The 15,409-nt window shown below is 37.6% G+C and overlaps 2 protein-coding genes across 3 annotated transcripts in view; both read left to right on the top strand.

Moving 5' to 3' along the window:
* The window catches only part of TTC28 (tetratricopeptide repeat domain 28), a 625,414-nt gene that overhangs the window by 258,184 nt on the left and 351,821 nt on the right, over positions 1 to 15,409 (top strand). The window lies entirely within an intron of this gene.
* LOC102152142 (signal recognition particle 19 kDa protein-like) lies at positions 8,408 to 9,219 on the top strand (the record flags this gene model as incomplete). Its single annotated transcript, XM_038576083.1, has 1 exon — positions 8,408 to 9,219. A coding segment is annotated over one exon (438 nt), but the record flags the coding sequence as incomplete, so codon positions are not given.

Here is a 15,409-nt window from a genome sequence, read left to right as displayed (position 1 = left end):
GTTTATTTCCTCACTTACTGGTGTTGGATAGCTGATGAACTTAGAAACAATTACCACAGGTCAGGTCCAGAGATATCCTGTCAAAGAATCAAATCTGATCTGTTATCTATACTTGGAAGATGACACAGGTGAAAATCATATTTTCTGTGCCTCATTTATGTCAGAAACAGCTTTGGGGTTGAGGGAGTACTCAGCTGATGATGTGGAGAAGCAGCTAGGAGCTCTTGCCAAATCTAATAGAGACTAATAAAATGCCTCGGTACAGTTGTCAAAATTGCTGCTATGATACTGTAGATTAGTATATTCACTTCTGTATCTTGAGGGAAAATGCAGAGAATTTACTTTAATTTGACATTTGGTTGGTTTGGATGATGGTTTGCTTTATTTCTTTTGATAGCTTGGATCATTCTAGTAGTCACGTTCCTTCATGACTATTGCACCTATCCCTTAATAAAGCTCATGTTGCTAGTTACAATAGAATAATTAAGTTCTATTGGGTCTGGGCTGCTTCTGTAATGCTTACCTTTTAGGAAATTTGAATTTGGATCTGGCTGTCTACTGCTGTCCATTTTATTCTTTAGACAAATCATGAAGAATAGGTACTCTCTCTTCCAGTGCCTCTGCCAATACACGTCAAATATGTCTTAGACTGCTGTGGAGATTGAAGGGATACTTAGTTTTTAATCTAATCTATTGAGGTATCAGAGAAATATGTTTTGAAATATAAATAGAACATAATTTTTAAGGAAAAAAATAGTCTTTAAATCTTGCAGTTTTCTTTGGCAGAGGAACAATATTAACATCTGGTTACCAAACTGTGGTACCCTTAAGAGAATTGGAGGTGGTCCAATTTCCAATAAAATATTGGATTAAGTGACTTCACTTGAGTTTTTATTATTTTTAAGTACATTTTTAAACCTCTGTTCTCCCTATAATTTGCAGTTTGCATTTACTTGCAAGCAGTGATTTTAGTTTACATGATGAATCACTCTCTATAGCAACATTTGTAGGATACCACAAGAAGTATCGTCAGAGTGAAAATGCCAGGTTACTAAAACACTGTAGACAGGAAGGCACCATTTACTAATAAGGCAGCTCCGTCCTTGAATCTTTGTGTTGGAAGGGAAGGAACTGATATCTTTGGGCACTGCTTGTACCAGGAGCTTTACATATTTTATCTCTTTTAGGTTTATATTAAGCCTTTAAAGTAGACTTATTCATTCCTCACAACAATCTGCTGAATCAAGAAGGACAGATATTATAATTTCTGTTGCACTAGTTTGCAATCTTAGAGAGAGGTTTGTGAGTTGCCTAAGACCACATAGCCAATCAGTGGTGGAGCTGGGACCAGACCCCAAATTCCTCATCCTTAGTTTATTCCTTCCACTGGATCTCCTGATACTTTTCTTTTCTTTCTTTTTTCATTTCTTTTCTTTTTTTTTTTTTTTGAGAATGTAATGGTTAAGAACTGTGAGAAACTTGAGTGGTTCATTTTTCTAGTTAGTTCAGCTTTCTCACCTAACTTTCTCTTTCAACAACTACAAATCTAGTACATGTATGTGCCTAATACCAAGATAAATACTGTCCCACCCTGTAGGAGTTCAGAATAGGATAGGTAAGGCAGGTGTGAAACAAATGCTAGCAGTGACATTTAACAGGTGTTGGTTTCTGAGGGCCCAGAGAAGTTGTAATTTATGTAAACTTTCCCAATGACATAGTGGAAAAGTTAGGCCTGGAGCACTCATCTGTAAAAATGGGGATAATAGCACATTCTTCTCAGGCTTGTTGTGAAGATTAAATGGATTATCAGATAACCCATGTATAGAGTATTTAGAACAGTACCTGGCACAGAGTAGCTGATCAATACATTAAGCTTCAGTTTCATGCTTTTTCTACTCCATAAAACTACCTCTCCAGATTGGTGTAGATGAGAAGGTGGAGAATTAAATAGGTCTATCTCATAGACAGAAACAGTAGAGGAAAAACATGCTTTTTCTTATGGAAATTTAACCAACAAATTATTACTCTTTAGCAGAAGGGACTGATTATAAGTAATTGGATTTCATACAGCATACAGAATTACACAAACCAATCCTCTTAAGCATGTTCCTTATTCTTAGCTCCTCCTACATTTCTTATGTGCCTGGATCCCCACATTTGTTGGGTTAGTTTGGGGATTTGTTTTATTGCCACATGTGTCACAACTTTGGGAAGGAGGCATTTTTTATTTTGATATATGTAGATGATGATTTTTATGCTGTTCCAGCAGTATTCGATGATTTTATTCTCCTGAATACTCCTATTTAAGACAAACAGACAAAACAAAATTACTTCTCTTTCCTCCAAGTTAAACCTAAAATATGCTCACTTTGGACTTTATTCTCAGTGTATATTAACAGTGGAACTTTTAACTCTCCTCAGAGGTGGTATGCTAACAATGCTTTCTTCATTTTTAAAAAAACTTTGTATTATAGAATAATTTTAGACTTACAGAAAATTTGCAAAAATAGAACAGAGTTTTTATGTACTGCTCACATCGCTTTCTTTAATGTTAACATGTTGATTAAACAAAGTATAATTATCAAAACTAATAAGCGAACATAGGTACAATATTATTAACTAAATTACAGCCCATACAAATTTCTCCAGTTTTCATTAGTTTCATTAGTTTCACTAATGTCCTTGTTCTGCTCTAAGATACAATCTGGAATCTCACATTGCGCTTAACTGTCCTACCTCTCCATAGGCTGCCTCTACTATGTGGCTTGCCTTCCTTGTCTTTGTCAGTCTTTAACATTTTTTTGTAGTGCAGTTCTGCTAATGATGAATTTTTTCAGCTTAAAAAAATCTTTTTATTGTATTTATTTTTAACTGTGATAAAATAACACATAACACAGAATTTACCATTGTAACCATTTTTCAGAGTACTGAAACTGTGTACCCATTAAACAATAGCTCCCCATTCTTGCCAGTCACCATCCTACTTTCTGTTTCTATTAATATGACTACTCTAGGTATCTCATATCAGTGGAAACATACCATATTTTTCTTTTTGTGACAGGTTTATGTCACTTAGTAAAAATGTCTTCAAGGCTCATCTTTGTTGTAGCCTGTCCTGTGTGTGTGTATATCAGAGTTTCCTTTCTAAGGCAGAATAGTATACTATTGTATGTATGGATTTACCACATTTTGTTTGTCTGTTCATCTGTCAGTAGAAACTTGGGTTGCTTCTACCTTTTGGCTATTGTGAATAATGCTGCTGTGAACATTGGTGTACAAATATCTGTTCTGGTCCCTGCTTTCAGGGATTTGGGGGTATATACCCAGAAGTGAAATTGCTAGATCAAATGGTAATTCTATTTTTCATTTTCTGAGGAACTGCCATACTATTTTCCATGTTAGTTTTTATATGTCTGAAAATGTTTTTTTTTTTTTTTTTTTCTTTTCGGGTGGTGTTTAAAAGATATTTTCATGAAATCTAGAGATTTCTTTCAGAGATTTAAAGATGTTGCTCTGGGCACCTGGTGGCTCCATTGGTTAAGGGACTGCCTTCAACTCAGATCACGATCCTGGGGTCCTGGGATTGAGCCCCACCTCCCGCTTCCTGTTTCGTGTTTTCCATCTGACTCTGCCCCTTTTCCCATTCATGCTCTCTCATGCTTACTCTCTCTCTGTCTCAAGTAAATAAATAAAATCTTTATAAAAAATATTGTTCCACTTGTCTTTCTTGCATTGTTTGCAAGAACAAGTTTGCTGTCATTCTTTGTTCTTGTGTTAAATCTTTATTTTTTCTGGCTGCTTTTAAGATTTTTTCTTTATTAATATGTTTTAAAAATTGATCATGATGTGCCCCATAGTTTTTGTTAAATCGTTTTTTATTTTTAAAATAATAGTTTTTATTAAATCTGGAAAATTTTTGGTTTTATTTTCCCAAATGTTTTTCTGCCTTCTCTTTCCTTTTTTTTTTTTTTTTTTTTTAAGATTTTATTTATTCATGAGAGACACAGAGAGAGGCAGAGACATAGGAAGAGGAAGAAACAGGCTCTGCCCCGGGACCCCCGATGTGGGACTCGATCCGGAAACTCCAGGATCATGACCTGAGCCGAGGCAGACGCTCAACCGCTGAGCCACGCAGGTGTCCCTCTCTCTTTCCTTTTGGAGATCTGATTGCACATACATTCAAGGCTGCTTGAAGTTGTTCGCAGCTCAGGAATGTTCTTTTTTTTTTTTTTTTTAAGATTTATTTATTTATTTATTCATGATAGAGAGAGAGAGAGAGAGAGAGAGAGAGAGAGGCAGAGACACAGGCAGAGGGAGAAGCAGGCCCCATGCAGGGAGCCCGACGTGGGACTCGATCCAGGACTCCAGGATAACGTCCTGGGCCAAAGGCAGGCGCTAAACCGCTGAGCCACCCAGGGATCCCCACGGATGTTCTTTTGAAACATTGTGTCTTTTCGTTTTTGTTTTCAGTTGGTTTGTCTTCAAATTTACTTTTGTTTTTCCTTCATTTGTGTCTTTGTGTCTATTGTTTTTTTAAAGATTTTGTTTTATTTACACCCAATTTTTATTATTTATACCCAACATGGGGCTTGAACTTAGAACTCCGAGATCAAGAGTCACATGTTCTACTGACTGCACCAGTCAGGCACCCCTGGTTTGTGTGTTTCAAAAATATCTTCCAGGTCTCTCCTCAACATGATCATGGTTTTTTCTAGTTTCTTGAACATGTGGAATATTGTTATAATAATTCTTTTAATGTTTTTGTCTACTGATCTCTTTCATTTCTGGTTTGGTTTCTATTGATTTATTCTTCTGCTTGTTAAGGGTTGTATTTTCCTGCTTATTGGCTTGCCTGATAATTTTTTTTAAAAAAGATTTTATTTATTTATTCATGGGAGACACATAGAGAGAGAGACAGGCATAGAAACAGGCAGAGGGAGAAGCAGCCTCCATGCAGGGAGCCTCACGTGGGACTCGATCCTGGGTCTCCAGGATCACACCCTGGGCTGAAGGTGGTGCTAAACTGCTGAGCTACCCGGGCTGCCCGCCTGATAAGTTTTGATCTGATGTCAGGCATGGTGAATTTTGCCTTGTTGGATGCTAGGTACTCTTGTACTTAAACAATATTAAGAATTTTGTTCTGAAGCTTTGTTGTTGTAAATTACTTGGAAATTGTTTGACCCTTTTGAGGCTTGCTTTTTAACGTTGAGTGGGACCAAGCAGCTGTTAATCCAGGCTAATTTTACTCCACCCTTAAGACAGTACCTTCATGTCCCATGAATTGTGAGGTGGGTTTTGTTTTGTTTTGTTTTGTCTTTCGCTCAGGCTAGTGAGAAGAATATTCCTGGTCTTCTGTTGAGCTCCAGAGAGAGGTTCCACCTGCTTCTTTCTGGTGGTTCTTTCCTCATCCTTGGATAATTTTCTCAAACTAATGTGCTAATCAATTTTGAAATGAAAATTTGGGATGGGAGGACCCTCCCTCTGAAGATCTCCACAGTTTTTTTCTCAGTGCCTCTCTCTCTTCTCCAGTATTCTGTGTGTGAATACTACACACCACAACCTTTTGAGTTCCTTACATGGTCTTCTCAGCTAAGGGGGACTGCTGGATTCTTTTTGGCTCCTGCTTTACAGAGTTGCAGCCGAAAACTCTCTATGCAGTAAGCTTGAGCAGTCATAGGGCTCACCTCTTCCTTTGTCCTCACTCAGGAATCACTGTCCTTTGCTGCCTCATGTCTAATGTCTGAAAAGTGTCATTTATTCTCTATTTCCTCCCAGTTTTTCAGTGAAGTAATTAGGTGGGTAAGTCTTGTCCCTATTATTCCATCTTGCCTAGAGACAGAATTTGAGCAAGTTATTTAATCTCCTTATGTTCTAGTGTACTCATCTATAAAATGAAGATGATATTTATGGATTTGTGAGGACTGAATAAGATAAATCACATAAAGCACTTACTATAGTTCCTGGCCCAAACTAAGTACTCAGTGAATGTTAGTTATTATTATTGGCACCAAAGTGGGGAGAGAATGGCTTGAACTAGTCTGGGAAACTAGGATCATGAGCCAGTCCTTTTTATTCTGACTCACTTTTAACTGACTCACAAATATTAAAAAGCAAGAACTATTAATGAAAGTGTTTTTCTCCCACTCTTTCCCCTACCCTCAACTCTTCCCACCCTCCCTCTCTTATTTATTTGTCTCTCTCTCTTTATCAGGCCTAAAACATCATTCTCAATACCCTAATCAATGTAGAAGGTAGTAGGGATCCCTGGGTGGCGCAGCGGTTTGGCGCCTGCCTTTGGCCCAGGGCGCGATCCTGGAGACCCGGGATCGAATCCCACATCGGGCTCCTGGTGCATGGAGCCTGCTTCTCCCTCTGCCTATGTCTCCGCCTCTCTCTCTCTCTCTGTGTGTGACTATCATAAAAAAAAAAAATAAATAAAAAAAATTAAAAAAAAATGTAGAAGGTAGTAACTTTGTCTGAAACCTTTCCCCCCGCAGAGTCAGAATAGTATAATGATCAGGAACACAGTCTATAGTGAGACGTGGATTGAAATCCTTGCTTCTCCTTTACTAATCTGTGGTAGGTATTCTGAGTGCTTAGTCCTCAGTTGCCTCATTTGTAAAATGAGGCAACACAACGTACTTCATGTGGCTGTTGCAACAATAAAATCAATGTGTATAAACCCTTTAGGACAGTGGCTGTCACACAGCTAGGACTTGGTAAATGGTAGCTATTAGCTTTACTAGTAGTAAAGTTCACGACAGAGATCTAAAATTGAAGTAAGCATATCCAACTCCAACTTTGTAGGCGGTTGTTTTCATTTAGCAGTTTTTTCTTTTTATTTTATGTCTTACCTAATATTTGAATATCACTTTATAGTTCACAGAATATATTTACATACATTATCTTGTTTGGTGTTTGAATCTCTATCTCTGTTTTCCATTGAGGAACCTGAGACCCAGAGAAGATAAGCAGTGAACTGAGGGCCAAACAGTTAGTATAAATGGCAGAGCCACAACTAGATCAGTGATTATGGAACTCCTGTTTGAATATTGTTTGCACTATCCATGTTGCTTCCTAGTGAAACATTTTACTTGTATCTAGAGTTGCATATTGTATCATCAACATTGGATGTTATATTCTTTCAGTGCAAGGATCCTGAAGAGTCTCACTGTTTTTATTTTGCTTAGTGGCCAGCACTCAATGTATAGATATTATTTACATGATATCTATGAAAAGAAAAAACATAATTTTTCTTTTACTGTTTACTTCCCCCAAATGAGTGATTTGAGAAATTAATACATATTTGTGTAGGATACTGTTAAATGGTAATTCTTTCTTCAAAATGTAGATGCAGGGGATCCCTGGGTGGCTCAGTGGTTTAGCGCACCTGCCTTTGGTCCAGGGCGCGATCCTGAAGTCCCGGGATCGAGTCCCACGTCAGGCTCCCTGCATGGAACCTGCTTCTCCCTCTGCCTGTGTCTCTGCCTCTCTATGTCTATTGTGAATAAATAAATAAAATCTTTAAAAAAATTATTAAAAAAACAACAAAATGTAGATGCATAACTAGAGTCTTGAGAGATTTTCATTTTGAAAGAAAATATATTCTATGTAGGTAAATGTATTGCATTTTCTTTTTAGGATAAAGCTTTTCTAGAATTACCTCAAATGGAACTGCTATTTGCCAATTTCATGGAAGTTACAGTAATTCCTGTAGTAGATTCCATTTATAGATCAAATGTCTATGACTAAATATAATTACTTACAGCTAAATCTGATCAAAGCAATAGGCTCAAAATAACTTATGTGGCATTTAAAGCAAAGAGGGAGGCAGGATGTTTCAAATGATGGACATTTCTAATTGTTCCTTTTGAAAAATAGTCATTATTTTGAATGTCTGTGTTCCTCCATGTTTGCTTTCAGAAACAAAACAAAACAAAACAAAAACTACTTCCACTTTTATTTCATAGTTTTTGCCTATCCTAGAATATCCTTACAGGGAGAGAATTTCTTTGGGGCAGTTAATTACATGTTAATTATCATGGCCTATTTATGGTTTTGACTTCCTTCTCTATACTTCCCTAGTATTAGAATACTTGTATTCTTTTAAGGAGGCTATTTTGGCCAATCTTTGTTATTTTACCTATATTGTTTATAGATTTAGGCAGAAGATTGCTGTCATTTTCAGAAACTATTTGGTCAAATCCTCTTGTAAACTTAGTATAGTTATTTGGTGGTTATTTCCTTAGCTACTGGTTATATCCTTCATAATTATCTATAAGACAAGCTTTTTAAAAATATAAAAGAGATTAGATGATAAAGCTGCAGTCAGTGGTCCTTACTCTCATAATTAAAATATCTAGTGAGTGCAGATGTTAAACAGTGGTATATTTATTAGAAGATGTGATTGGGCCGGCCCGCCGCCGCGCGGTCCCCGGCCGAGCAGGACAGGTTCATCTGCATCTACCCCGCGTACCTGAACAACAAGAAGACCATCGCCGAGGGCCGGCGCATCCCCATCAGCAAGGCTGTTGAAAATCCTACAGCTACTGAGATTCAAGATGTGTGCTCAGCAGTTGGACTTAATGTATTCCTTGAGAAAAATAAAATGTACTCTAGAGAGTGGAATCGTGATGTTCAGTACAGGGGCAGAGTCCGGGTCCAACTCAAGCAGGAAGACGGCAGCCTCTGTCTCGTACAGTTCCCATCACGTAAGTCAGTAATGTTGTATGCAGCAGAAATGATACCTAAACTAAAAACAAGGACACAAAAAACAGGAGGTGGGGACCAAAGTCTTCAGCAAGGAGAGGGAAGTAAAAAAGGAAAAGGAAAGAAGAAGAAGTGACCGCGTATGGGAACCACATCTGGTACTACTGAGAGAGACCATGAACGAAGGCTTCTAATTTAAGAGAAACAGCTTTTTATTTGCATCATTTAACCGAACTATGGACATCTCTGCCTCTCAGCTTCAGCATCAGAGTTGACAGTGAAGTAAATTTGCATCAGAACTTTGCATCTAGCTCTTACGCAGTATAAAAGAAAATTTTGTTTGCTTTTCAACGCAGTTTTTGTGGAAGAGAGAAGCATACTTTTAAATGGACAGTGAACTCTACCATAAGTTACTTGAAATCCTGTATCTGTCCTGTGTGTAAACATGTTTTAGATAAATGAGTTTAAAGATTCGAAATACACATTTTCTTCAACGTCTAGTTAATGAAATAAAATTTGAAACTGAAAAAAAAAAAAAAAAAAAAAAGAAGATGTGATTGGAATCTCTGGATTCCAGGGTTCTTCATCTTCTCTTCTGCAATGGAAGGATTCTGTCAATAGGCCTATAATGCCCTATGCTAAGTGTCACTATGTAAGTAAAGCAGCCTGAGCATTTGGGATTCTCTTGATTTGCTCATCTTTTACAAAACACTGGATGCTTATAAGCAATTAAACCTTTGTCTGCCATATGAAGGAAGGGGTTCATAAAGTATCTGAAGGAGTTAAAATAATCAAAGTCAGACTTTAAGGTGTTTTGTGTATATGTGTGTTTGGTGAAATAGGAAATATGAAATAGGAAATATGAACTTGCCTTATATTTTCATCTTTTTTGTATGTTGAACATCTAGCACAATACCTGGCATTTAGTAGGCACTTGATACATGTTATTTGAATAAATGAAAGAATCCAGTAAATGATGTAAGGTACTTCCAAATATAAAGTTATCTCTAGGAGTGGGCTCACCAATATCCAGTGTTCTCCTACTTTCTCTTTTACTTGCTCTTCATGCTAGTCTACCCTGCTCTTGTGGTATTCTTCATCCTTTTGCTGTAAATTAGAAGAAAAGAGAGATTCAGCTAAATGCAAGCTTCCCCTAGAAACATAGACTGTTTTGAAAGGGACTTAGCTCACCTACATTTTACTGATGGAAGTATTCCTGGGTTTCGAAATGGATCTGTTCTCCTGACTTCAGTGTTTGCTCCCATATAGTACAAATCTTGTTGCTTTTCCCACTTAGACATTTGCTAAGTAGGACATATTGGTAGGGGTGAGGGTTCAAAGAGGCTGATTGGAAGGGAGAAGGAAAAAGGAAGGAGGAGCAGAAGGAAAAGCTGACCATCAGCACCCAAGAGACCCCATCCTGCCTCTGTTAGGAATAGTTATTGTGTCTATCCAGTGTGTAGAACAAAGAGCATAATCTTGCAAAAATTAGATATCAGTGTCTTACACTTACTTTCTTTCTTTAAAAAAAAAAAGTGATAAGACAAAGCAGGAACAATAGGGAGGTGGGGGAGAGGAAGTGGCAGCTGGCAGAAGGTTCAGGGAATATGGCTGGGACTGCAGGGAGAGAAAAACATTGCCATGTGGGTGAGTGAAATGCTGGAGTTTCAAAGCAGGAGTAATTTTACACTGAAAATCCTATAATTATGTGCTTGGCTGTTTAATAAAAACATCCCGCGGTGAAATTACTATATATTTACTCTGTATCTGAAATGCAGAATATCTTAAATACATGTGTCATCATGGGATGGGTGCTACATCCGAAGTTTTCCAACTATAAATGATCAATTCAGAGTTACCTGATTAAATCTATCATTTGTCAGTCTTGAAGTTTTCCTGTTTTCTGAACTCTTGGAAGAAAATTTCTGTGCATACAAATGGCTATTTTATTAACTTCTTAGATGTGAACCTACTGTGGAAAAAAAGAAAGTGGTAGCAGGGGTGGTTAGGTTGAATCTGTATGCCTTCATGCAGGCTACCTGGCCTAAGGTTGGAGCTTATGCTGGGTTTCTAAGTGGTGGAACCATGTGACTCTGAATACAGACAGACATTTCACTGCTTTAATGACAGTTAAAATGACCTTGAGTAAATGGAGTTAACTGTAGTATTGCCTAAGTCACCTGAGGGTATTCTTAAAAACACAGATTCTGATTTGGTGGATATGGGGCAAGCGCTGAGTTTCTGCCTTCTTCTCAGGTGGTGCTCATGCTCCTGGGCCAGGGGCAGCACTGAATAGCAAGGGTTTACAGTGTTCTTTCACAATGTTACGCTCCTCCTCTTGGTAGTTCTGCCTTTCTTGAGCTGCGGTCTCTCCAGCTGTCTCCTCCCTCTGCTTCTGTTTTTCACAGTTTGTGCCTTGCCTTCTCTGTGTATCTCTGCCTTGTCTTTCTCTGCTTCTCTCTGCTTTCCCCTTCTCTGCCTTCCCTCTTTATCTCCTCTCTCTGACAATCTGCCTCTCTGCTTATCTCCTCCTTCAGCCCATTCCTTCTTTTTCTCTCTCACACTCATGTGCACCACACTCACAGAATTACACTGTAGGGCACAATTGTGCTCGGTGAAGAATGTTGACCAGTATTTAATGATGTTGATGACATATTTCCCATTTTGAGCCTAAGCCAAAGCTTGCTTTCTCCTTGTTCTCAGAGATAAGGAACAATGCCAAGGATAGGGTGCTGGATTTTTATTCACCATTGGGAGACATTGAGACATTCTAGAGGTGATCATGGCTCCCTCAAAAGTATTAGAAAAGCTCATAAATCCCCCAGGCTGGTTTAGTTACTACAGAAGGCTACAGTGGTCATTCTGAATTCAGTAATCTTAGCTGATGAGCTGAATTCCTCCCCCTAATTTAATTACTACTTTTCAAGAAATCATACTTCTTGCAGCCATGCATCTATTTGCCCCCAAGATTTAGTCCAGAACAGCTAGCTAGTAATTTTGAACTAATTACTTAAACCTTGGGCATTGAGTTCCTCATCTGTAAAATATGAGTTTAACTAGATGGTCTCCAAGGCTCCTTTTAGCTATGACATGCTGTGATTTTTTAAAGTCATTAGGTAAAGAACATTTCAAATATTGACTGTTCAAATTCCTGTTTGGATCTTTTTCTCACGAAAATACAAATTTCTGGGGAGCCTGGGTGGCTCAGTAGGTTAAGTGTCTGCCTTTGGCTCAGGTCACAAACCTGTGGTCCTGGGATCGAGCACTGCATCCCACTCTCTGCTCAGCATGGGAATCTGCTTCTCCCTCTTCCTCTGCCCTTCCCCCCTCTTGTGCTTGCTTTCTCTCTCTCTCTCTCACTCAAATAAATAAAATCTTTATATATTTTTAAAAGATTTAATTTATTTATTCATGAGACACACAGAGAGAGAGAGAGAGAGAGAGAGAGAGAGAGAGAGACATAGGCAGAGGGAGAAGCAGGCTCCCTGCAAGGAGTCCGATGCAGGACTTGATCCTGGATCCTGGGATCAGGACCTGAGCCAGAGGCAGACACTCAACTGCTGAGCCATCCAGGCATCCCTTAAAAAAAAAAAAAAAAAGTAAATTTGTTTGTAAAATGGGGCTAGACTTGTTATGTTCTGGGTTTAATTAAGATTAATCAGTATATTTCATTCATCTTGAGTAATGTAGGTAAAGGGTAATGTAAGCAAAAAATCATTTTTATTTACTTTAGAATACACTGTAAATTTTTTCCCCCAATTGGTTTGCTTGGGCTAATATTGGACATGGTTTGTATTTGTGAAGCTACCTGGAGCTATCACTATCTGGACATAATATATAATACTAGATAATCTGAAGCCTAAAAAACCCAACTGAGTGCATTTTACTTTTCAGTGCTCTGGATATCCTCTATTATTACTGAACAGGACAATTAATAAATCTTTTAGAAGATACCACTGTTTTTGGAAACATCTGTTGTATTTTCTTTTGGTTTTGGTGGGGAAAAATGAGGATGCGAGGTAGAATGAGTAGGGCCTTGCAAAGCTGAACTCTTTAGTTAACTGAGTCTTTTTTACTAAAAATGGTCCCTGTACTCATTAGATACAGTACTCATATTCTGGTACTAGTTTGAATGTTCCTTGGATTTGACATCTCAAAGTTTTATATATTATATGTTCTCTATCAAATTATTTAATTACCAGGAAACTATACATGATTATTTATCTTTTGTCATAAGATGTGATTTTTTTTCATGATTTATGAAAAAAATCATAACATGATAACATGATCACTGATAACAAATTCAGTCAGTGATAACGCAGATTGAGATGTGTCATCTCTGGTATCACAATAAAGGTTTGGATAGATAGGGAATATGAGATTGGACGAAATGTAGAATAGTCTTTATATAAAATGTTCATTTATCCCTCAAAACAGGTACATCTTGCTTTAAAAAAATGCACTAAATTCTCTGTAGTGAGGGCACCATTTACAGAGGTTTGTGGAAGGTAAGGTAACTGAAAAAGGATAGTAAGATATCTGGACCTGGTTTTCTGATGAAGCCTGAGCACTGGCATCGAAGAAAAGCTATGTGATAGAAGCTGTAGCTGCAGAGGAATAAAGTCACTGAAATAGTCTTGATGAAGCCAGGAGGGAGCTGAGGAGTCATAGGAGAAGGATCAGGAATAATGCTCTGATACCTCTCTCCTCTTGCATTCTCACCTCTCATTGGCTGAGCCCAAAAGCCTGGACTAAGAGAGCTATAGTTGTCCAGAAAGGTTGGCCTCCTGGGGCATGGAGGGAGGCAATTAGGTAGGGTATGGATAAGGCCGTAGAATTATCAGCACAGGAAAGGTAGAATTGGTTGATTTACAAGTAGAATGTAGCCCTAATGTAAAATGTTGATATACAGGTAGAAAGGTTGATTTACAGGTAGAATTTAGCCTCAATGTAAAATGAAGCACATCTGTGATTTCATCTCATGCTGACTATATATTCCTGTTAATCTTATATTCTATATCTTTTAACATCTATCATTTAAACTTTTTATAAATAATTTTCACTGTGCTTTGTGAATACCATAAGAAGAAGGAGTTCAAAAAAAAAAAAAAAAGAGGAAGAAGAAGAAGAAGAAGGAGAAGGAGGAGTTCTATATGGAACTAAAAGCCCAAATCACTTTGTTCTGTAGATTTTATTTACTTTTATAAATATTTATTATACTCAAGAAAAGGAGACATGCTAGTTGGTCAAGTTGACATTTTCTTTTAAAGCTGATGAAAGATACTTTAAATTAAGCATGAACCTTTGAAAAACCTGCCAGTTCATTTTTAAAACATGACCTGTTCTCTGATGTACATGGATTGTATTAAGAAAGGATTCTTTCTGTTTTAGCACCCGATCTTTTCTTTTGAATGATGTGTTAGTAATCTAATTATAGTACGTGTTACAACTGATCACACTGAATGTAACCTTTTTCAAATATGTCTGTAGTCGACATACCTTCATGATACAACTTGGAACTCCCCGTTGCCTACTACCTTTCTAGAAAGTTTACAAGCTAGTTTTGTTTGTAACCCATTAGAGTAACATGCAGTACTGTGAGAGTCTATCCTTTGAATGAGAAAGTTCTGTCTTAATCACAAACAAAACAACAACAAAATCCTAACTTTTTAGTACATTTACAAACAAGTAAGTGCTTCAGTGTAGCCCTTTTGTATTCAAGATATGAGAGTTCTCTGGCCTTGCTGGTCTTACTTCCACTATCTACTGAGATGAACTACACCTGATAAGTAAAGCCTCTGGCCCTGGTAATGAGGCCAGGTATATTCCTATCATAACCTTGGTTCATTTTTAATCCCTGATCAACATATTCTTTAGAGTAAAATACTCCTCTAATATTAACTTTCAAATACAAACTTCTAAGAAAAGAGCTGGGTGTTTTTTGTTTTTATTTTTTGGTTTGTGTTTGTTTTTTTGTTTTGGTTTGGGGTGTGTGTGTGTTTTGCAAATGTGGCCTAGGATGGACAAAAGTCATGGATACTCTTAAGTAGTGGCTCCTTGAAAAGCCAGACACCCTTCTAAGTCATTGATTGTAAATCTAAAGTACATTGGCTTACCATTGTAGTTTGAGAGAGTAACTTCAAGTGTATGCACCCTAGCCAGGACATGATCTCATTCTGGACTGTTGGATCTCCTTCCCTCTTAGTGTTGTTTAATAGTTATCTTTTTTAGAGCATATTTTTTTTAGGGCATATAGGTAGGTAGGAAAGCTGAAGTATTAAAGGGTATTATTTTGTTGGTGTGTTTTTATAAAGTCTTAAAATGGGTGTTGTTAAAAATTTTAAAGTCTTCTCACTCTCATAAATGTTTTTGCACATTCTTTCAGCACCACTGACTGTTCTATCAGTTTAAACACACATCTTACTAGACAGTGTGCATTTACATGTTGTAGTAATCACATGCATTCAAATGTGATTTCAGGGGCAGCCCAGGTGGCTCAGTGGTTTAGCACTGCCTTCAGCCCATGGTGTGATCCTGGAGACCCGGGATTGAGTCCCATGTCGGGCTCCCTGCATGGAGCCTGCTTCTCCCTCTGCCTGTGTCTCTGCCTCTCTCACTCTCTGTGACTCTCATGAATAAATAAATAAAACCTTTAAAAAAACAAATGTGATTTCACAGTAATATTGCAGCATCCTGTTAT

Source organism: Canis lupus, chromosome 26, assembly GCF_011100685.1.
Source record: "Canis lupus familiaris isolate Mischka breed German Shepherd chromosome 26, alternate assembly UU_Cfam_GSD_1.0, whole genome shotgun sequence".
NCBI lineage: Eukaryota > Metazoa > Chordata > Mammalia > Carnivora > Canidae > Canis > Canis lupus.
Note: the sequence above shows the minus strand (reverse complement) of the source record. Positions and strands in the feature narration are given on the sequence as shown.